The 24267-nt window shown below is 39.8% G+C and overlaps 1 protein-coding gene across 1 annotated transcript in view; it reads right to left on the reverse strand.

Moving 5' to 3' along the window:
- LOC109376395 (metabotropic glutamate receptor 7) overlaps nucleotides 1-24267 on the reverse strand; it is a 222467-nt gene that overhangs the window by 169604 nt on the left and 28596 nt on the right. Inside the window, exon 2 of the mRNA XM_019632314.1 lies at nucleotides 8189-9124. Within this exon, the coding sequence (XP_019487859.1) occupies nucleotides 8189-9115 (927 nt within the window). The 5' untranslated portion in view covers nucleotides 9116-9124. The remainder of the gene's footprint in view (nucleotides 1-8188; nucleotides 9125-24267) is intronic.

Here is a 24267-nt window from a genome sequence, read left to right on the forward strand (position 1 = left end):
TAGTTTCAGTGCAAACAGACCAATAGGTATAGGAGCACTTGATAATCAAATTTCAAAAGAAAGGAGGAAGAGACAAGAAAGGAAAGGTTTCTGTGCAAAACATGCTTTAATGGTGTTATTGACATATAATTTGTTTGTTTGTTTTTAAAGGCCCCAAATAACTTGTGCTAAGTCCACATAAGCAAACTGAGACTTACTACTTAGCCTAACTACAGTTTCAGCCTTGCCTGGGAATGCAATCATAACTAGTCACTCTAGAATAGCCTGGTCAGGACTAGTAAGGTAATCCTGATAAACCCTTGTCATCCCCCAAGGGAAGGTGACCTTGCCTGAAAGGATCCACTCTTTGCTAGTACCTTCCTTGTCCCAACCCCTTCTGCCTATAAAAGACTTCCATTTTATACAGCTCTTTGGAGATTCTATTTGCTAGATGAGGTGCTGCCCAATTCATGTACCATTGAATAAAGCCAATGAGATCTTTAAAATGTACTTAAATTTTAACAAATTGATATATAATACATTGTACATATCTGAAGTGTACAATTTGATCAGCTTTAATGTCTGTATCTGTGAAACCATCACCATAATCAAGAGAGTGAACACATACATACACTACCCTCCAAATTTCCTTGCGCTCCTTTGTAATTCCAAGCTCCTCCCCCTCATCCCCAGCCAATAATTAATCTGCTTTCTGTCACTACAAATTAATTTGAATTTTAAAAACAACTTTGTATGAATGAACTCACACAGTAAAATATTCATTTTTCTCTACATTCTTTCACTCATAATTATTTAGAGATCTATCCTTGCTGTTGGATCTATCAATAGTCTATTGCTTTTTATCACAGAGTAATATTCCATTTTATGGATAGACTTTAATTTGCTTATCCACTCATCTATTCATGGGCATTTGGATTGCTTTCAGTTTTGGACTATTAAAAATAAAGCTACCAGAAAAAAGTTCACGTGCAAGCATTGGTATGGACCTATTCTTTCATTTCTCCTGGGGAAAGACATAGGAGAAATGGCTAGAGTAGCATGATAGGTGGTTAACATTTTAAGAACCTGCCCAACTGTTTTCCAAAGTGATTACACCAGTTTTTACATTTTCACCAGCAGTGTATATGAGCTCCAGTTGTTCCTCGCCAGCACTGATATCATCAGTCTTTTCAATGTTATACTAAGCAATTTAAAGATCTTAAACAAACCTAAAAGTAGGGATAATTATACCCATTTTGCAGATGAAAGCACCCAGGACCCAAGAGGTCCAATGACACATCTAAAATATATAATGTTTAGGTTCAGAGCACCATAGGATGAAGGGGGAGGGAGTATGGTCATCAGGCAGCTTGTAGGGGCAGAGAAATGGAGGCCAGAAAAAAGTCCTAGTTGGGGCAGTTTTATGATCTACGTATAGGATGGACATCTCAGGACCCCAAAGCAGTTCCCTCACTGCTCATCAGCGAGCTATATTCTGTTACGATTTCTTGTGCTCTGAGAAAAACTATGTTTGAAAATGATAGATGGTCTGTGATGCTCTGAAAAAATGCCAAAGGGCAGATTTGTTTGATTATCCTGGTGCTATAATACTGGGTTGTCGGAAAAGTCATGACATATTTTTTTCTATGTTTTTTGTTGCAAAAATGCGTCATGACTTTTCCGACAACCCAATAGTTATAAGGGTGAGTCCTGTATCCTTGTGGCTGGGCCTCTTAGTGGCTGAAGTCTCAACATGAAAACCACATAATGGGAAAAGCATGCTCCAGGGAGCACTCCATGGAGGACAGATTCAAGGTCTCTTGTTGAGTCTTCCCTTTTAGCAGACATTTCTCTTTCTGGAGTAACTCTCTGTTCAAACCTTGCATGCCAGAGCCTTTGTTTTAACGTAGTAAGCTGTTTCCTTATTAGTTCTGGCTCAATTCAGTTTTACACAGGCTCTTGGTTTTTACCTGCTGAACTAGTGATTCCGACGAAAGGAAGGGACTGAGATGGTGAAGGCTCCAATTATCCTAGGTTGACTGCACCTGAAATGCGCTGATGCATCCTAAGAGGAGAAAGGAGGCTGCGCCATCTCGAGCCACCGGCTAGCACCTGACATGCTAACAGCTGCTCTCAGGGGGCTGTGTGGAGGGAAGTTCAGTTATCACCCAGATCACAGCAGCGAGCAGGAAGGAGATGGTTTCATACGCTTCTGGTAGAAATAGGAGCAGACAAATACTAAACAGCCGAAGCAAGAGCTTAACCACCAGTATCCGCACACAGGTGCACACATGGCCTCAGCATAAACCACATGTTGGAACGTTTCTCTCTACTGTGTTTAGGTGCAAGGTGAGGGTTCTCAGTAAGCCTTCCAGAAGGAAAAATAAGGATTTTTGTTTTAAAATATGTGTGTGTATGTGTATGACTATGTGCACATTTATATATTTAGAAGTCGAGTCATCAGACTATTGACAATGATTATCTCTAGACAATGGGACAGTGGGAGTCCCTTTTCTTTCCTCATTTAGATGCTGTTCGAAAAAAGATTAAATAGTGGGCAATGTTACTTGCAAAATTTCATATATATATATATATATATATATATATATATATATACACACATACACACACACACACATATATACATACACATATATATGTATATATGTAAGTGTATCTCTATTTCAGTAACACAACATAACACAAAAGGAAAGATAAGGCACAGTGTATTCACACATTCTTTTCATATTCAGCAAGTTCAACACAGCTTTCAAACCTGCTCTATCTTTTCTAATCCCTCAGGCTTTCTTCAAACGAGTGCCATCTTTTGTGGATCTATTACAATAGCTCCTTAACTAGGTTTCTTATCTCTGCTTCTCACTCTTGTTTATCCTCAAGTGTCATCCCTGGAATTCCCATTCCCAAATGCCCAATGCTCATATTTCTCCCACATTTATAAACTTGTGTTGGATCTCCATAGCTTCAAGGGCAAAGTCTAAAAATGTCACAAATGGGCTCCACTACTCTTCACTGCGTCATGACCTCTGTTACAGAGTCCAGGTCCACAAAACCAGAGTGGGGGAAGGGATGTGAACTTGTATCAGAGGGAAGTCTGAGCAGAGTTCAACATGAGGGGATATTTCATCCTAAGAAAGAACAGCAGGTATTTCAGCTTTAAGCTATAGTATTTAAAATTAACTCGGTTCTTCATTTTGAAATGTGATTCTTACCAAAAGTTGAACTTGGGAAGGAAACATTCGGGTTCACAATGTTTCAAAATTTACCCGTAGAATGAGGTTTTATTACATTTTATTATTAGTCTCATATTTGCATACGTCAACGTCACTCAAGTGCAGTCTGTCCCTTCATTCTATGTACCATGTGCTGAGAACACCGCTCTCCTGCTGTTTCCCATGCGATGTAATTTCTTACTGGATTGCTCGCTCCACCGGGTAATTTCAGTCTACTTGTCACATTTTCTGTGAGGGTGAAGTGGGGTTCCTGTCTCTGTGCCCCTCCTGCATTCTCTGTCTGACAATTATAGCATGCTTCACACTAGTCTGTGTGTTTGAAGGCCCATGGTGACTGCTAGCTGTGAGTTCCTGACAGACAGGGACTGTGTCTTCTTTACATCTGTAACACAGTCCTTCAGAGAGTACTAGGGACATCGTAGATGTTTCACAGCTCTCAGTCCAATTGCTGAAAGACCGTGAGGACATTTTAATCAAATAGCGCAGAAGCATAAATTCATATATAACTTCTGAAGAGAACTCAGACTACTCCTTAGCAATTTAAAAAGAGACTTGTAATCATAGACAAAATAAAGACTAACTGAAGCACACCCCATTTTCTTGACTATTTCTTACTTTTAAGCGATTAATCTTAACAAAATTCATTGGCTTTCACACAACAATAAACAGTTGGATGGGAAGAGGTACCAAATGGTCATTTGTTGAAGCCCGATACTAAATCAGAAATGGTGCATGAATTTTAAATTTCTTCTAGTCCTCACTTATCGGTAGTGGCTGCCTAAAGACTGTGTTAATAAGTATAGAGCACACCTGGGTTCAGGGAAAGGGTGCTGTTACTTATTAGTGATGTCTGCCCTGGGCATGGACTTGGGAGTATTTATCTACCTGACAAATACTTTCAATCTCCATATTAGTACCTGGGCTGCTTTTTGCTTTGTGTTCAAATTCTGCAGAACTATCTACTACATGTGGAAGGTCAAAAGGTCTTGGCCGTAGTCTCAACCCCTCAAGAAATATCCCTGGAAAACAGTCCTATGTGCCTGTCTTCTTGGTATCTCTGACCCCCGGGCCAGTGCCTTGGTCTCGGCTTTTAAGGTTTCTGGCCCAAACCTTGGAGCTGACACTTCACTAAGACCTTCTTGTTTTAGACTTTGTCTTTGACCCTGGAAAGTGTCTTTCTGATCTCCTGGTTCCTTGATCTCTTGAACTCCCACTTGCTTGGGATGAGAATTCCTTGTGATCGCATTCCCTGTATAGCAGGATCTACTTTGCCTTTGCAAAGCCAAGTGGTACAAAGCGTGTGTCCCTGTCCACGTGTAAGCAATGATATATTGACTTACTTGGAAAGTTCTCCAGACTACACTTAACTGAAAAGTCTCTGGGTAAACATCGCATCTATAGGGTTTCTCAGGTTTTGGCAGGGTTGCCTGCATCCTCCCGACCTGAAACATGCTTGTTTTCCAGGTTACCTGCAGAGCTCTCTGCATAGATACACCCACAGTCCAAGCCTTTGTTTTTAGTGGAGAACAACCTAGTCTTCCAACAGACAGTGCTAGTATAGAACAGTGCTATCACCATACCTCAGGAGACCTGCTAGTTCCTACTGTGCTATTGCTCTACCGTTTGCAAGATTTCCTTGGATCATTGTAGTCACCTAAACATAATTCCTAAAATCAGGAATCATTCTCTTATGGCTAAAGCTTACCTCTTCCCCCCCGACCATGTTGCGAGTTCCTCATTCTAGAAGTCACAGGGTTAGCAATGATAAAACAAGGTAGCAGTAATCTGCATCCTCTTTAATAAGAGCAAAAATAAACTTCACAAGAGTTGATGTTTTACAAGAAATAAGACACATTCCTCATACTTCCTGCTGCACTAATGAACTCAACTGATGAGAGATTTCATGAAGATATCCTTAGCATAATCAATAGGAATTAAATTTCCTGAAGCAGTAAGTAGTCGTTACTGAACTTACTGCCCACTCTTTTTATTCTGTGATAATGGAATTTTTCCATTTGAAACCCTTACACAGTCAAATCCAAACTAAAATGGAAGGGTTATGAGTCTGTATGTTGTTAATGTGACAAGGATGCCTTCACTGTGACTTCTTTGTTGTGTTTGGCAATTTGCCACCTTCCACAATTTGAACTCCAAAGTTTCACATACATAAAATATTTTTAATTGATCCATCAGGCCTCCATAGTCATATGCCTATCATCAGAGTGTGCACACTTTTGTATAACAAGTCACTGTTCCCAGTTGTCAATTCAGTACCTTTGTGCCAATCAGCCATGTGAAACATCAAACATCGTAACCCACTGGGAGTACACAAATAGGGCTATATGCCTTCTAAACTCTGGGATAAAAAGCACACTGCTTGAAGACAGCTTACTTTTTCCTGTAGTCCAGTGCTACCAGAACAGCATCTTCTAGAACTAGAATCAGTGAATTCAATTCCTAAAACCTTGCATCATTTTCAGCTTTTTTAATGAATAAATTATACTCCTGACATGAAAGGATTCATGGTCATGACTAAAAATGGATAGACACGTGAAATGGTAGAGTGTCAAATATACATTACCAAAAGGCACATCTACAAACACTGCAATTATCCCTCCCTTGTATATTCCTCAAGAGTAAATGTCTAAGAAAAGGATTTAATGTTTTTTAACCTGTTGCATGGGAAATTATGTTTGTTTTAATAACAAAATAATTATTACCTCTATAAGCTTTGATGGCGCACATCATGCCCCATAAAAAGTTCAGTGGTGGGCCGGCCGAGTGGCGCATTGGTTTAGAGTTGGCTTCGCATACCAGCTCTGAGCAGCAGGGCCCCATTTCAGATCCTACATGAAGGCCAGTGATGCTGCTCCCTCTACAGTTAAGATGGAAAACAACAGCTCAACCTGGAGCTGGGCTGCCATGAGTTGCCGGCGATGGCGTAGACTGCAGCCCCTGTTGCAGTGGGCTGCCATGAGCTACTGTGAGTGGGTGGCAGCCAGCATGAATGGCCGGCAGCCGGCATAAGCTGCTGTGAGCTGCCGTGAGCGGCCATCCAGTGGCTGGCAAGCGACTGCCCCACCCAGGAAGAGCGCAATGATAATACCAACATGAGCCAGTGAAGTGACATCCTCCACAATTAGACTGAAGAAACAAAAGGAAGCAAATTGTCTGTTCTTCTTCCCTGATTCCCCAACGCTGTTCCCCTCCCCCAATTTCCCAATAAAATCTTAAAAAAAACAAAAACAAAAGTTTGGTGGTTATTGATTTACCAGCATACATTTGGATTTTTTTTTCTTCTTCTCTGTATTGCATTTCACTACCCTAACTCATATTTTACTATTCCCTTGGCTCAGTGATAGATAGAAGTGATAAAATGAATTCAAGTTGGTTTCACAGACAGTAAACATGCATTATAAATTTGAAACATACTGTTAGAGACATACTATGCTTGTTGAGCATGTATTTTAGAAGAACTTCCTTCAAGATACTTTATAACTACAACCATAGTCTGGAACCATTCACTGTCTTTGGCTTTAGAATTCTGTGTGGTTTCATGAGAGATTCACTTTTTAAAAAAAATACAGTCTACACTTTTAGCTTTTGAATCCAACAATTCAGGTAAAAGGCATCTTTTTAGTCAGAAAACCAGTCAAATGCCATTAATTCTTTCAATGATTAAACAGAAGTAACAATAAAACATTAGATTCAACTAATTTCTCAAAACATAGATTTCTGAATTTATAGACATTCCTACTTCAATCTTTGTTTTCCCCACTTAGGGAATTAAGTTCCTGAATGTTTAAGAGACTTCTCCAAAGTAACATGGAATCAGGCTAGACCCCTAATGTCCTAACTTTGAATCAAACTATAACTATGCTTTCTCCTACAGAGTGTTTAGTTAGGACTCTCAGTCTCAGTTCTGGCTTCAGTTGTACCAACAGGACAGATCTGCCTTTGTCAAATGAAAGGTGCCAGCCACATCTTAAGATTTCCCAATTTGCATACACACAAAACTATAGCCAGATGGGGTGAGTATAGAAGTCGGATGTGTATCACTAGAATCAACACCTTAGCATTGCCAGATTTGCACACATGTCAAACCTACAGCTAGACATACATTAATTGCGACTCAACACACTAGGGCTGCCTAATTTGCATATTTATAAAAACTTATAATTATATATGGGGGTCATGTGCACTAACCATATGTAGGACCAATATATCGGGGCCCACTAATTCTGTAAAACTTTGAAATTTCATAGCTTGATGACACTTGTTCTAATACCATTCCTCCCTCTGCTGGGACGTTGAGTCTCTGGTATCACTCTGAATCACTCGATGTGACTAATATACCTAACAATGCATTCCTCGGAATTTATCCCCATACTTAAGAGGCACAAGATTGTGTGTGTGTGTGTATATATGTGTGTATACATACACACACACACACACACCACACATATGCACACATACACACACATCATTGGACAACTCTAATATGTTGTATAGCTCATGTGCTAGATCCAATCCACAGTGACAACCGAGACTGTCACTAAGAAGAGAGAGAGCTACTAATGACCATAGGAACCATGGCCCACATCACCTATCCCAAAGAAATGTGTGTGTAAATAGAGTGGGGAATGAATTATTCAGAAGGTTTAATTTAGATAGATAGCCTCATACTGGATAATCTCTGGCTACACTGAACGATTCTATAAATTAGCTTGAAAAGGCTAACTCTCCCTCATTTCCAGTGGAATGAATGTAGCAAAGTTCACTGCAGGTTTTAGACTTTTGTAGCACTGATGCCTATTCTATTAATTTAGGGTTTCTCTACTTTTAAGAATACTATTCTGCATATATCAAACCTCTCACTCTATATAATTAATTTGGTTTTAATATTTACAGAAATGAACACATTTGAAATGCATGGTGTAGGGTGCATTTTCACTTACCTTTTCTGCTGACTGAGCGGTGCCAAAAAAAATTGGAATGAAGGCAAGCCATACTATACATGTCGTGTACATAGTGAATCCAATGGGTTTGGCTTCATTAAAATTCTCTGGGACACCCCGAGTCTTGATGGCGTACACAGTACATGTGACCATGAGAAGAATGCTATATCCCAGGGAGCAAATGATTTGGAGGTCTGTAATGTCACATTTGAGAACTCCCCTGGCCTGCTCAGGGTTCATTGTCTTATGCTCATCATAGTCTACGATGATGTTGGGTGGGTCAACACCAAACCAAATGAAAACACCTAGCAGCTGAACTGATATTAAACTGGAAGTGATTGCCAGCTGTGATGTTGGGCTTATGAGTCTGGGAGCTGTCACTGATTTCTTGCCCTGCTCAAATATGCGATAAATCCGATTGGTTTTTGTCAAGAGGGCTGCATAACTGATGCACATCCCCAAGCCCAAGAAAACTCTCCGGAAAGAACACACTGCCACATCAGGCTTGGCTATCATTAGGAAAGTGATAATGTAACAAAGAAAGATGCCCGTCAACAGAACGTAGCTGAGCTCCCGCCCAGATGCCCGGACTATGGGTGTGTCATTGTAGCGGATGAACGTGGCCATGACAAAGATGGTGGCAATGATCCCCAACATTGCTAGGAAGACAGGGATGACGGCCCAGGGAGAATGCCACTCCAGTTTGATAATGGGAATATCCTGGCAGCCAGTCCGGTTTTCATTGGGTCGCTGATCATAGGGGCAGTGCTGGCATGTCATCTCATCAAACTGGTACTGGTAGCCATCACAAGGCTCACAGGTCCAACAGCAAGGAGTTCCCTTCTGTGTCTTCTTCCTTTGGCCGGGTTTGCATGGCAGTGTACACACGGAGGGGGGGATCTCCCGGACTCCTTTACCCCACTGCATATCCTCGATCTACAGTGTAAGAAATAAGAAGGTGCAACAGGCAGATTATTCAAGAGAAAAGAAAAACAATAACAAACAGTAATAATAGTAGCATTTGACACTTGATGAAGTTAACTTACCCTCCCTTCCCCGCTGCTAGTAGAAGCTAAAACCAAGATTTGACTCCCTACTATTTCACTGCAGTATCCTTGCTCTTCGACACTATAGAATATGTTCCAAGCATGCCTGATTCTAAGAATTCCCTGCAGCAACTCTTGAAAATACAGATTCATTGTTCCCAACCTAGGCCTCCCAAATAAGAATATTTTGGAAAAGAGCCTTTGGATCTTGATTTCTAACAAGTGCCAGAGGATTCTTATGATTAAATACCGATACACTCTCTACTGCCTTCTTCCTAAGTATAAATGTACCAAACCAAATTAAAAACAAACAAAAATCTTAAGTAATATAACAAGCTACATTCACCTCCCTTATTAGGTGCTTTATAAAATATTTAAAAATTATTTTGGATGATATTGGAATGCTGACCATCTTCCCTAAAATTCTGTAGGCATCACTACCATTTTCATTGAGAAAGTTTGAAGCAAAGTGAACCTATCCTATTATTTATCACACAGGAGTGATAGGTTTATTATTGAAGGCTTTAATTGTAGTAGAGTATATTCTAAGAGATCAGAAAACATTTGATAAGAAAATAATATGGCCTGGAAACCTTTCAAGATTGGCCATGTTTCTATTTGGAGATGCCATTTAAACTAAAACACTGTATCTTAGAGGAGGATGAAAGGGTATTTGCTTAATTAGAATATTGATTTTTCTGGAAGGGAATTCATAATCAACAGTGTTCTGAGAAATAACGGCATTAAAAACAACTTTAGTATTGGGCTGGAATCTCAGTGTAGTGGATATCTCTCTTCTGTCAGCACAGCATCTATTCTTTCCTCTTTTCTGATAGCAGTTCCTCAGATCTCTTTTCTATATGCTTTCTGTCAGATGGATCTTACACTGAAGCTCCAGGGGTTGCACACATGACCCAAGCTTGGCCAATTAGTATACTGCAGTGGCTCTCAAGCCTGAGTAGCAATCAGGATCACTCAGTGGGCTTGTTACAACCCAATATGCTGGCCCCACGCTCTCATTTTCTGATTCACTGGGTATGAGATGGGACCTGAGAATATACGTTTCTAACAAAATCTCGGGTGATGTTGCTAGGGATCCTTTAGGGATCACACTTCATCAACCACCGATACATTCTCCTCTTGGCCACAGAGGACAGGGACAGGATCATTAGAGAATGGCACATAATTTCATGGTTTTTCCTGAGACTATACAGATTAAAAATCTCTGTTTTTGTTGGACTTACAGTTTCCAGCATGTAAGGATGCTGGTGCTCATGGTGGCAAGAAGGAAGGAATTTGTCAGGAAATGAAGTCAACACAAAGGAAAGCAGATTGCAGGGTTGAAGACAAAGATAACTGATGAGCCTGTTTGAGCTCCTGGATAAGGCTACTCCTGAAGCATGAATTCCCTAGACTGTGCCAGTATGTAAGCCAGTAAATTATGTTATGCTGAAACACTTTAAATTGCATTTTTATCACTTGCAACCCAGAGTCCTGAAAAATATGTGTACTAAATAAATAGTTCTGGGATCTACAAGTTGCAAAAGATATATTTAGCAAATTAATTTACAGAAGAAATTCCAATGAACACATTTGGCTGATATTCCCCATACCTAGTTAATTGAATTTTTAGTACAGTTGAGCTAAAAAAAATAACTTAGAAAGCTACTAGAAAGTCTGAGACTTTTTTTAGAGATAAAAATAATTTTAAGAGATAAGGTGGAAAGAAAATTAATTCATAGCTCATTGGAATTTCATTGCTATGTTAAAATAGGATGTAATTTATGGTGGGGTGTGATTCTCCCATCAAAACTTGAATGAGAACTACATTCAAAATCTGAACCAAATGTAGTTAACTCTGAAAAGGATGGCTCAGAGCTTAAACTTCACAAAATATCATAACCTTCCAATGGTTGAAATTAAACTTTAACCAGAGACCTGAGAATCTTCAGATGACTCATGTAAACTCAATTGCCTGAACATCAAACCTAAGTCAGCACTAACAAATCTAACTAAATATAAATCAAATAAGTCTAACTAATATAAACCATCATCACTTCTTTCTTGACATCATCCTTATTGTGGCAGTTATGTCACCAGCAGCCATGCTAAAGTCATAAAATTGAAGAAATGATTTGTAATAAGAGAGAAAAAATATACATTAACTTTACAAATGTCAAATTTTAAGAAGCTAGACTTAAAAAAATATTATTATTAATACAATTGTTTTCAAATGTCTGATTAAAAGGTTCTACTCATGGCTAGTAAGAGAGCTTAACAAAAACAACAACAATTTTTTTTATCTAAACTTGGGATTCCCTGATCCCCACACTAGTGGATACTAATATGGCATATGATTAAGCTTGATCTATGGGAATAGATGTAGAGCTCATACAAATATAAAAAACAAGTTATCATTATGTCATATTTTGTAATCAATTTCAAATGTTGCCAGCTCACTATTTTTAGATTCCCTTGGAATAAAATAAAATGCCCAACAATGCTGAACAGCTTTTTTTCCCCGCAACTTATCCAAATATATATGAGAGTTGTAACTACAAACATTATATTGACGGATTACTTAATTTGTTTTCAATTTTCATTTAAAGTAGATCTCAATGCAATTTAATTAAATATATTAAACCAACAAAGTTGCCTCTTCTCCAAATGAACAAAAGCCTAATTTACTTGCTTTGTCAACAAAATCATTATTAATAATGTAATCTGTGTTTCATGAAGGAACCAAGTAACCTTTAAAAGCTCTAGTGAGACTTTTGTTAAAGCGATGCATATGATTTGTGCTTATCTATTGGGTCGTTGGGAAAGTCATGACGTATTTTTTCATTGAAAAACATAGAAAAATACGTCATGACTTTTCCGATGACCCAATATATCCATCCACACATATTCAGTGCTCTGTTTCAAGAAAAGAAACAGTCATCTGCAAATGCCCATGGGCACCTACCTATTTAAGGGAGAATAATAATTTAGGGCTATAAAAAAATCAACTCTAATGTCAATTTACTGTGCCAAAAGGCTAGCAGGAATGCAGATTTCAAGTTTATTCTGAACTCTGCAAGAAAACTGTGTTTCAGTCAGCTGGGAAGCCTAGCTTAAGGGGCAGAAAGGTTAGGATAGAGGCTAATTTGTTTACCATCATTTGGAAGATATAGTTCTAAATTCCCTGATAAGGATGCATTTTCCTCCCGGAAACACAAAGTTTATGGTTATTGGATACTGGATCTGCTCAATAGCTGGCTTATGAGGAAGGACTCTTGAGACCCTAGCTCCTGGCAAGAGAATAGAACTTTATAATTAGTACCATCAATTAACACCATGCATAAGACATAGATCTTATGGATAGGTGAGCTAAAGTTTTAGGATAGAGAAAGTATGCAGTTCTAGCTAATGAAAGCAAAAATAAGCCTGTTGTGGGGTCCTAGGAAAGTGTTCTTCACTCTTAAAGAAGAAACACAAAGAAGGGCTATACTGTCTTCAGCCTTTGAACTTTAAATGTGATTTATCGAACTGCAGCAGCCATTTTGCAATCATGAAGAGACAATTTAAAGAACAAAGCCCATACGCTGAGGATAGACAATAAGAGATAATAAAGAATTTGTGTCTTTGATGGCATAATAATATAACCAAATTAACCGACAATGGTATCACTCTACTGCTGAATTTCCAATATGAAATGACAAACCTCCCTTAAAGGTTAAGCAATTCCTCGTGGATAATCCACTACTTGCAGTCAAACATCTAACACATCCTTTCTTGCTTATGTACCAGGTACATGCAGATCTTCTGAGTCCATTAGACAATTAGCCACTAATTCAAGCCCTTGCATAAATAGTAGGTAGCTCTAGAAGGAAAGGGAATTTTTGAATCACATATGATCAGGAACACTGATCTGTCTCCTGAAAATGCTCAGAAAAGAAGGTGGTAAAGTCCTGGACTCAGAAAATCAGCTGTGCCTCTATCGCTTCTGGCTCAGGTGGAAACAATGAAAAAGCACCTGTCAGCTATGGCTCCCTGGCACATGTGTTTGGCAAAGAAAAATTGGGGTTGGGCTCTAGTAGAGCGCGCTACTCCACAGGGAATGTACAAACCTTATAATCACTGGAATTTTAAAATAAAACCAAATTAGCTGCTGTCTGACTGCCAAATGCAGAAATCAAACAGTGATAGAATTTTTATAAACAGTGTTTGGGGCATCCATTTTTATCTAGAAGAGATCTGTTCCTTTCCCTACACAGACACCATCTGAAAGAAAATTTTGTCACCCCAGGGATATTTTCTTTGGTGAAATTGAATTTGCATAGTTCCAAAGCTTACTCTGTAGACCAAGCTGGCTGGTGTTTCTACTGCATAATTCTCTGTAATAGTAGTTTTGCTTTATTGAAGCCTTAATAGAATGAGCTAATTTAAAAAAGAGCTTTCTTATTAAAATGTCATTTGTTCATTAAAATACATTTGTCCTATCTAATTTATGAAAAAAGCTTTTTAGGAAAAATGCAGAGGAATGTTGAATTTTTAAGACTGGAAAAGAGCCAAGTTTGGTTCTAGTGGAGAGTGAATAAGGTGGAGTGGTTAGCAAGAGCTTCACAAGGCATTCTGCAGCACCTCAATATTTTTATTTATTTATTTATTTATTTATTTATTTATTTATTTATTTATTTAATTTATTTATTTAAAGACTCAGCCCCTATTTTTATACCTCAGGCAGCATGACTAAACTCTGAAACGAAATTTCAGGGCTGGTATACGACCATAAAAACACTCATTAATTCACATTCTACTTATCCCAAATTTGTAATGATAGAAACATCCTTTTTGATGTACTCTAGGAAGACAGTACTGTACACAGTATTACTGGGATTGGCTTTTTCCTATGGTGGACCGTGGTCACTCATGGAGGAATTCTGAGCTTCATCTCACTGTAAAGCCCCTGGAAGTCCAAGATGTGGATAGCTTTGCACTGCTACTGAGACTTTGAGTTAAGCCCGTGGTTCACAAAGCTGCCTGCGTATTTGAATCCCTTGGGGATCTTTTAAAAACTCCAAACAGGCATTAGTGTGTGTTAAGGCTCCTCAAGTGATATGCAGAGAAGTTTGGGAATCACTGAATTAAGCTCTCTGATGGACGGATTTAGATGAAAACCTTTGTGTTGTTTAGAGAGCCTAATGACCACAGATTTACTTCCCCTGGCTTTTACTCTTGACCTTGTGATGCATTATCTCATTAAAAGTCTGAGTGGGTCACTGAAATACTTACTTATACTCTATTATAATTTAATGGGAAAGTATGAAGCTGTAGTGGAATTACAAACTTGCACAGTCAGGAAGGTCTCCCAGTTGAAGTTTCATGATGGCATTGGTCAAACAATTTAAATGCCTCCATGGGCCCAGCACAAAAAGTAAACAAATGAAGTGGATGGGAGTAAGAAATATTTGTTCTTCCAAAACAACCAAGTCTAAAGGAACATAGTATCATTATAGATACATACAAGTATGTGTTAAATGATACATCAAGAGATTTCACAATAGTTCTTCCTAAATTATCTGCATTTACTGTTTCAATGCTTCCATTTCTCTCAAGCACAAGGAGCAATAGGGGCAGGTGCTTGTTTTAAATGTACATAATTAAAAGCTCCCAGACTAATTAAACAGTTTGCCCCTTAAGTAAATCTAGGTTTCTCTTTCTTGATGAAACCTTTCATTACCTTTTTTTTTTAATTGGGTAACAGTGTGTTTTTTCCAGGACTTATCAGCTCCAAGTCAAGTCAACGTCCTTCAATCTAGTTGTGGAGGGCACAGCTCACTGGCCCATGGGGGAATCAAACCAGCAACCCTATTTATTGCTCAGAGCATGTGCTCTAACCAACTGAGCCACCCTGCCGTCCCCTGCATGCACCCCCCGCCGCCCTTTCTTTACTTTTAACTCAAAAAGGTTGACTTTACTTGGTTCCAGAACTTCCTTCATTTCTTTATTTTTTTACAACAGACTTACGTGGAATCTCCCATTTTTTTAAATCATATTGATGACTTTTTAAAAATACCATATACTCAGATAGCCAAACAATGTACATCTCTGACACTAGCTGTCTCTTTCTGAATCAATACTGCACTAGAGGAACCATCTCCTGACAATTTGTATGCCAGCTACAAATGATGTCTTATTCATGCCCCTCTAGAGATACAGTTCCATAAAACATGCTTACCAATCAAAGGTTAGCTATTTAATTTTGCTCAAATTACTAAATAGATTTTACAGTCATTTTTAAACCTTGGATTTAAGAATAATTTATAATGTAAACATATTCACATGGATGCCTCAAAAATTACTCAATTTATACTTGTTCAAAACGGAACTCATGATCTGTCTTGTCCCGGCGGCTGGCAAACTATGGCCCGTGGCCCAAATCCTGCCCACCATCTGATCTTGTAAATAGCATTTTATTGGAACGTCACCACACTCGCCCATTTACATTTTGTCCATGGCCAGTTTTACGCTAGCATGGCAGAATGGAATATAATAGTCGTGAATGCATGGTTTGCAAAAACCTAAACTATTTACTATCTGGCCCTTTACAGAAAATATTGGCTGACTCAGATCCAAAGAAAACAGAGGACAAAGCCCTAGTGTATGGCAGCCTTATCTGTCAATAAGCCAGAGGTTTTGTCATCTTCGACATCTTTTCTCTTGGCACCCCCATATCTGTTACTAACAACTTGTGTCAATTTTATCTCTTCAAAATCACCTAGATGTGTTAATTAGTTCATTCAATGAACTATATAGTAAGTAAACTTACTGGATGCTGGATCTGTTTTAATTACTGGGAACAAAACAGAAAAAAAAAAAAAACCCAAACGCCTGCCTTAGAGACATGAACCCTCTTTTCTCATCATTGCTCCTGAAACAGCAGTTGAATAGCTTAGCCCCCCGTCAACCCTAAGTAATAAAGCATCAGTTGTTTTCCACAGGTGGTCTCAGAGCACAGCCAATGGGAAACAAAATAACCCTCCTTCCTTTCAGAAAGGGGAGCCACCAGACTCCACCAGTCTTCAGCCAGGCTTCAGAGGCTGCTCTGGAAAAGCAAACGAACAAACAAACAAACAAAAACCAAAACAAAAACTCTTGCCCTAAAGAAGATCTTTTGATGTCACAAGGCTAAAATCCCCTGGAACTATATATTAAGTCCTCCCGAATTTGTACCTGCAATCCATGAGGTTGTATGAACTGCCCGCACCTACCCAATAAAACTTCATAATACCAGATGATGTAATCGCAATGAATGTTTAAAACTTCCCTACTGTTAATCCTTTACATCTCACCCCAAAACTTCAATCTACTCCTGGAAACAGATTTGAGTTTGGTCTCCTATCTCCTTGCTGGCTGACCTCACAATAAAAGTTTTTCCTTGGGCCGGCCCCTCTGAGCAGCGCATTGCTTAAGCGCTGGCTTGGGATGCCAGCTCTGTGCAGCAGGGCCCCAGTTTGGATCCCACATGAGGGCCAGTGACGCTGGCCCTCTACAGCTAAGATGCTGAACAACAGCTCAACCTGGAGCTGGACTGCTGTGAGTCGCCGGCGACGGCGTAGGCTGCAGCCCCTGCTGCAGTGGGCTGCCGTGAACTACCATGAGTGGCTTGCAGCCAGCGTGAGCTGCTGTGAGCTGCAGTGAGCGGCCATCCAGAGGCCGGTGAGTGACTGCTTCACCCGGGAAGAGGGCAATGATGATACCAACATGGGCCAGTGAAGCGACGTCCATCACTAGGCTGAAGAACAAAAGGACAGCAACTTGTCTGTTCCCCTCCCCCAATTCCCCAATAAAATCTTAAAAAAAAAATAATAAAGATTTTTCTTTTCTCAAAAACCGGTATAGTATTTTCCCCACCCCCTGTTTTTTTTTGTTTTGTTTTTTAAATTTATTTCTATTTTATTATTATTATTAGTTTCAGGTGTACAAAACAATGTATTAGTTATACATTTCACCCTTCCCCCAATCTATTGCCCCCGGAGAAAGACAGATACCATATGATCTCACTTATATGTGGCATCTAAAGAACTCAATAAATGAGCAGAGTAAACAGAAATGGTCTCAGAGATATAGAGGAAAAACTGATGGTTGCTAGTTGGGAGGGGGGTGGGGATGAGGGAGAAGGGGAAGGGATTAGACAACATAAACAGGCAACTACAATATTGCCACAGGAATATGAAAGACAGCTTGGGGAATATAATCAATAATGTTGTAAAGATTTTGTAGGGTGTCAAAAACCAGTATAGTATTGACTCCTGTGTGCCTTGGGCAACAGGTCCTTGCTGGGGCCACACCTCCACTGCAAAACTTTCTATGGAATTTTCTCACCTCTCTTTCCATCCGAACACTTCCTAGTTCCATGTGCTGCCCTACAGCCAGAAGGACCCTTTAGCATGCTGGTTTGACTGAGTCACTTTTTTTNCAGCTTGGGGAATATAATCAATAATGTTGTAAAGATTTTGTAGGGTGTCAAAAACCAGTATAGTATTGACTCCTGTGTGCCTTGGGCAACAACAGGTCCTTGCTGGGGCCACACCTCCACTGCAAAACTTTCTATGGAATTTTCTCACCTCTCTTTCCATCCGAACACTTCCTAATTCCATGTGCTGCCCTACAGCCAGAAGGACCCTTTAGCATGCTGGTTTGACTGAGTCACTTTTTTTTTTTAGCTGAGCCATCCTGCTACCTGTTGGCAGCTCAGCAGCTGCTCAGCTCAGGCTGGGACTTGAACCGCTGTTGCTCAGAGCTCACACTCTTGAGCGAGCTCTTAACCAACTAAGCCACTCGGCCGGCCCTCCAAGTCACCTTTTTGCTTAATCTCTTTCATGACTCTTCCTTGCTCTTAAATCTCCTAGATGACCCTGAATAATCTGGCAGAGATAGACATCAATTGACTTCACTCTCCTGACTTATTTGAGTTCTGTGAAGTTTCCTGCCTCATAGTGAGTTTTGTGCTGCAATATGCTGCTCAACAACTTTTCAGTTTACTTCCCCTTGCTCAAGAAGTCCCTAACCCCCTGGACTGGGTCCTCCTCTTATAAACTCTCAAAGATCCCTCTTCAAAGAAATTAACACAATTTGTAATTATGTAAATATGTGATTTCATTAAAGCCTATCTCCCAACTCAAATGTAAGTTCCACGAGATCAGAGCTTCTGTCCATTTTATTTACTGTTGGAATCTCATATCTAGGAGGGGGCTCAAAAGCACTGTTAGATTGAATGTGTGAATGACGCAGTATGAAGAAAAGACTGACCATTCCATCAGAAGTGATTTTTCTCCAGCTAACATTTGAGTGGAACTGTAATTACACATGATGAAAGGATCTATAATTACTTATGCGAGTCTCATCTGGTTTTTGGCCTTTTTAATTCCCTTTCCTCACAAAAATGCCAAGGACATTTCAACTGTAAACTTTCATTCTATAGATCTATATGAATGAAAGTTTACAGTTGAAATGTCCTTGGCATTTTTCTGAGGAAAGGGAATTAAATATGGAGCACTCGATTGGTAGGTAGAGGAAAAACATGAACACAATTAAAATACCAGGGAGAGGGAGAAAAACAAATCATGTGCACTCTGCAGCCAAGGACAGGACTTGATTTCCATAGGTCCCTAGCTGTTCTCAGAACACTCTACTTTCTCCATTGGTAAGCTTAGCTACAGTTCAAAACAAAAAGATAATGAGCCAGGAAGTCAGAGACTGGGTTCAAAGACTAAATTCATTACCTCCAGGCAGTAAGCCCACAGGCAAGTTGTTAATCTGGAGTATCAGTTCCCCCAAATTTTTGTTATGAAGACTAGATAACACGTGTAAGACACTAACTAACATGGTGCCTGAAATGTCGTAACTGCCTAAATAATTATTTGTATTAAAATATTTTATGGCTTCATTGATCAACTTAATCCAGCAAAAATGTTTAAAACGGTCATTCCCAATCTTCTACACTCCTTTGAGTTCTGATTCTTCCAACTGAATATCACCAGAAATTGTCATAGTGGCATTTCAGACTCTATGTATCTAAAATTGAACATATTATCCTCCTTCCCCTTCCCTAGATCTTGCCACACACCTCCAACCTGTCTTGGCATGCAACAGTAGTTAATAATTGAACTCAGAAGAACACGGGCTCAGATCCTAGCAGAGTGACCATGGCCAAGTCATTTAAGCTCTTGGGACTTTAGTTTTTACTTTTTATTTTTTTTAATCTCTGAAATAAAGATAGTAATGATTACCTCCTAGACTTACTGAGAAAGTCAATATAAGTGAAATACATTGACACATAGTAAAAGCTAAGTGTCTTACGTCTATGGAAATTTTAGTGAAAATATTGTGATCTTTCCCAGCCTTCTCCACCTTGCTCCCCTCAAAAATAACAGTTCTAAAGTTGGTGCCAGACTTCTTCCATAAACCCCTTTCCTCTTTGTCCCCAGTGGCATGGATCTATTAAAGTAATTATTGCATCTCTCTGATTTTAGGTCTTCCCTTTTGATTCTTATTCCTTTGGTATATTTCTCTTCAAGGCAGCTGCTATCTGAACTTAAACATCTGGGTGTTTACCTCTTTGGTCATCTCCCTCCACTTGAAGAGGGCACATGTGGTCACCCTGTGCCTACAAGAATGGTTCAAAATGGCAATTTGACATGAAGTCGCCATAGTGCCTTGGAAAGTGAGTGTGGTTCTACTGCACCCTGGATTAGAATCCACTGCCTACCTGAGAGAGTGCAGTCACCTCAGTATAGCATTCATGTCCCTCCAAGGCAGACCCCTGACCACCTACTCCAGCCTCATCTGCCTCCCCACCTACACATCACTCCTCTAGCAAAGGGCACTGCTTATGTACCCTCTTAACCCCCGATGATGCCCTATTTGCATTATTTGGTATACACTCATCCTCTCAGCTGTCATTCTTTTCTCCTATTCCTTCAACAAGCTCAAATACCCCAAATGTTCCATGATGCCTCCAAGCTAGAAATGCCATGTACCTTTGTTGCAATCTCTTAGCATTTTATCTGTACAGTTCTCCTACCTCTTCTACTTCTACTTTGAAAACTGGGGCCACTATGTATTATTTTTAACCCCCTCAGGGCCTATAAAGTAGAAGGGAACCTGGGCAGATTCTACCCCAAGAAAGAAATTCCAGGATTAGGACATAAAGGGACACAATCCTTAGGAGAAAAACGCCTCTTGAACGCTCCGTATTCTTCCTTTTTGTTTGAGCTTCCCGACTCTGACTTGCTTAAATATGACAAACTACACAAGCAAGAACAATGGAAGTCCTCAGATCACTAAATCTTCTTTTCTAACCAGCTCAGCCATTTATCTTAGCTTTTCACACTCTAGACAACTTGCAAATAGCTTTGCACCCACTCACCTGGGTGAATCATGCTCTCTGCCAGGTAAGTGGGGAAGAATGCTGATCAGTCAGGTTACTGCCTGAGACTAGGAGGACTTTTGATGTTTTTTCCTCTCTACTTTCTGTTTTTCCTAAGCCTCTGAATCTCTTTCTTCCCTTTTCTGAACTAGAGGAGAGAAACTGTTTTTATACAGATTATTTAGAATAGTTATCCCCCCTCCCCCCACACACACACATTTCATTCTGATAAATACTAGCCCTGCAACATAATCTTTTGAACACAGGAAACCCCTTATTCAATACTGCCACAGCATGGGGAACCACAGTGCATATTAGTTTATTAAAGACCCTGTGAAATTTTGCTAGTAAGGGAAGACTATGCCTTCATTTAAGCCACGGTTTCTAACTCATTTGAGTACACAATGAACATTCTTTCCCCTCCTGTAACATTTATTATCTCAACATCCAGCAGAAGCTATATCCCTCTAATAACACTGGAAAACGGTGACATCAGTAACTAATACTTTGATTTGGATTCTAGCACCACCTTCCAGATCTTTTTCTTATAAGAAGAATACATGATTATTGTATGCAGATTTCAGCTTTCTCTTGCTATTGCTCCTATGCCTTTGTTCACGCTGCCCTGACTGCCTGGCACTTCAGATCCCCCACACAGGGCAATAAAGCTGATCCAAATTGTTCTCTTGGTGAACACTGGGCAAGTCAAACTAAAAAGCTAACCTCCATATTACAGAGAAATGGGTTGCAGCTCCCCACAAACTGAGCATAAGTCAATGAGGATTATTTTCAAAGCATGTACTGCCCAATTATTTAATTGGAAAATCATCTCTTTTACAGATTCCTCCATATTAATCCAAGGAAACAACTCAAATAGTTGGAATTCTAGCCTCTATTGCCAGCTCAGAGGTTGTACTAGGAACATGTTTGGGTGAGAGGCCTCTTGTTATCCTTCATACGACATCTAAGGAATCAGCTACTTGCTGCCACTGAATTCTGTCCCATACCCTAATGCGTTTTGCAGAAGGCTGTTGAGATGTATGTGTGTTGATATCTATATCCATATATATATATAAAATCGGTCAGACTATTTAAGAAATTGAGTCTACTATCGCACAAATGCGTAAGTCCAGGAAGCTAAGAGAGAAGGGACCTCTAAATCAAACAGCATATTTTAGGGACTGAATATTTGTGTCCCCCACAAATTCATGTGTTGAAGCCTAATCCCAATTGTGATGGTATTTGGAGGTTGAGCCTTTGGGAGGTAATTACATCATGAAGGTGGAGCCCCGTGAATGGGATTCGTGTCCTTACAAAAGAGACCCCAGAGAGCTCCCTTACCCCTTCAGCCATGGGAAGACACAGTGAGAAGATGGCTGTCCATGAACCAGGAAGCACCACCCAGGCTGATATTTGGTTACACCAGCCTGAATGCACTAAGACAGCAGATTTGTATATTTTTATTTTGAGAAACTAGGTTACCTTCAGTGAGTGAGACAAATGAAGTTTTGATTTGATTCAGCTCATCTCCCGAGTGCTGGAAGACTAAAAGGACGTGAAAAGGACTTTGCACTCAAGAAGTGCATAGAGGACTGGGACTATGGTGTCTATGCAGGATCTTTCATGAGAAAATTTTGAACACATAGACACAGGTGATTTTTAAATTATCCTCCTGACATCATCTTGTATTTCTCCTGTCTCATAATTCAAAAGCTATCCACTGAGCAGTTCCTACATTCTATGAATTACATTAAGCGATAACAATACAGATATAGAAGACACAACTAGTTTTTTTTTCTTTCCCTCAATAAGATCAGGGTGTCGCACTGGAAATTTGCATGTAACTCCAGTTATAATCCAGTATCTTTCAAGATACAATTATGGTCCAATTGGTCCTTAAGCTGACTTTTCTTAAATACTGGAGCAGAGTCTCCGAGAATGAATATGCTTTTGTAGTGGGTCGAGAAGGGGGAAAAGAATTCAGGGAGAGTGAACAGCTTGAGCAAATGTAAGAAAGCATGAAAGCACTCCATTCATGATGGGGATGAGGATGGGGTTTATAAGTAATTTAAGTTGAGCTGAAATATAGAGTCCAAGGAAGGGAGGAAGATTATGATGTTACAGACAGATATAGGTAGGCACCAGATCATGCAAAATCAGTTTGCTGATTTTTGACTAGAAAACTTTTTACTGGCCACCCAGTATGTACTAAGTAATGTTCTTTGCTGAACAAGCTGGGTATGACTCCTAATCTCATGAAGCTTAGAGTTGGTGAGACAGACCAAGCAACGACAATAAAACAAATGACATATATATTGTAACAAGTGTTAAGCAGAAAATAAATAATGTGCTAATGAGAGAATAACAGGGGGGGCGACTCCTTTAAATAGAAGATGAAAGAGGTGGAAAAGGTTTGGTTTTTAAGATGTGGCTTGAAAGGTGAGGGCACAATCATGACAAATAACAGGGCAAGTACAAAGGCCCTGAAGCAGGAGAGACCTGGTCTGTTAGAGCTGTGCCTCCAACTTGAATGCGCAAAGTCCCCTGGGAATCTGTTTAAAATGCAGTCTGATTCAGTCAGCCTGGGATGGACTTGAAATTCTACATTTTTAACAAGCATCCAGGTGATGGCGCTGGTCTGGGGACCACACTTTCCTAGCAAGGCGATGAAGGAACAGAAGTCAACAGGGTGTCCAGGGCTTAGTGGTGAAGGTAACCGCACTGGACCTAAGAGTGGAGAGGAAGAAAAAGGTCAGCTCGGGACTGTCACATGGCCCCTTGGGAAGGATATGGGATGCAGTAGGTCTACAAGTCACTCTCCTTCCTTATGGGGTGGAGGAGGACACGATGAATGTGGGAGCATCTTCCAGAAAGAAAGAAGAAAAGTTGTTTGGTCAGATTTCCTTTTACTAACATCAGACCTCCTGACAAATGAATGGTGTATGATAGCTTGAGATTTCTCTGTGGAATGCCTTTAGCAGGATGTACCTAGTCTGTCTGGGATTACTTATGGTAAACAATCCTGGAATCTATCCATTTACGGGGTATGATTTCCTGGAAAACATTTTGTAAGCTGTGCATCTATCTAAGTTTAAAAATAATGATGTTTTATAACCAAAACAGGCCTATCTCTCTTTCTCTCTCTTTTTTTTTTTTTGTATGCAGCCACATATTAGTTACAAACATAATTTATCATCCTGGCCCAATGCATGACCTGAAGGCAAAAACGTATCTGGGGAGTGGTATTGGTATTTTTAGACCTCTCCCCTGCTTGGCCTGTCTCACAAATATTGGGTTTTTAAAAAAGTCATGATGTATTTTTTTCTATGTTTTTCGTTGCAAAAATATGTCATGACTTTTCTGACAACCCAATATTTGTAGTTCTGGAGTTAAAGAGCGAAGCCTCTTACTGGTGTTATGGAGTGAACAGTGTACTCCCCAAATTCATTTGTTGAAGGTCTAACCCCCAGTGTGACTATATTTGGAGATGGGGCCTTCAAGGAGATTACTGAGGTTAAATGAGGTTGTAAGAATGGGGGTATAATCCAATAGGACTAGGGTCCTTATAAGAAGTGACGAGGGCCGGCCGAGTGGCGCGATGGTTAAGAACTGGCTTGGGA

Source organism: Hipposideros armiger, unplaced genomic scaffold (assembly GCF_001890085.2).
Source record: "Hipposideros armiger isolate ML-2016 unplaced genomic scaffold, ASM189008v1 scaffold_1118, whole genome shotgun sequence".
Classification (NCBI taxonomy): domain Eukaryota; kingdom Metazoa; phylum Chordata; class Mammalia; order Chiroptera; family Hipposideridae; genus Hipposideros; species Hipposideros armiger.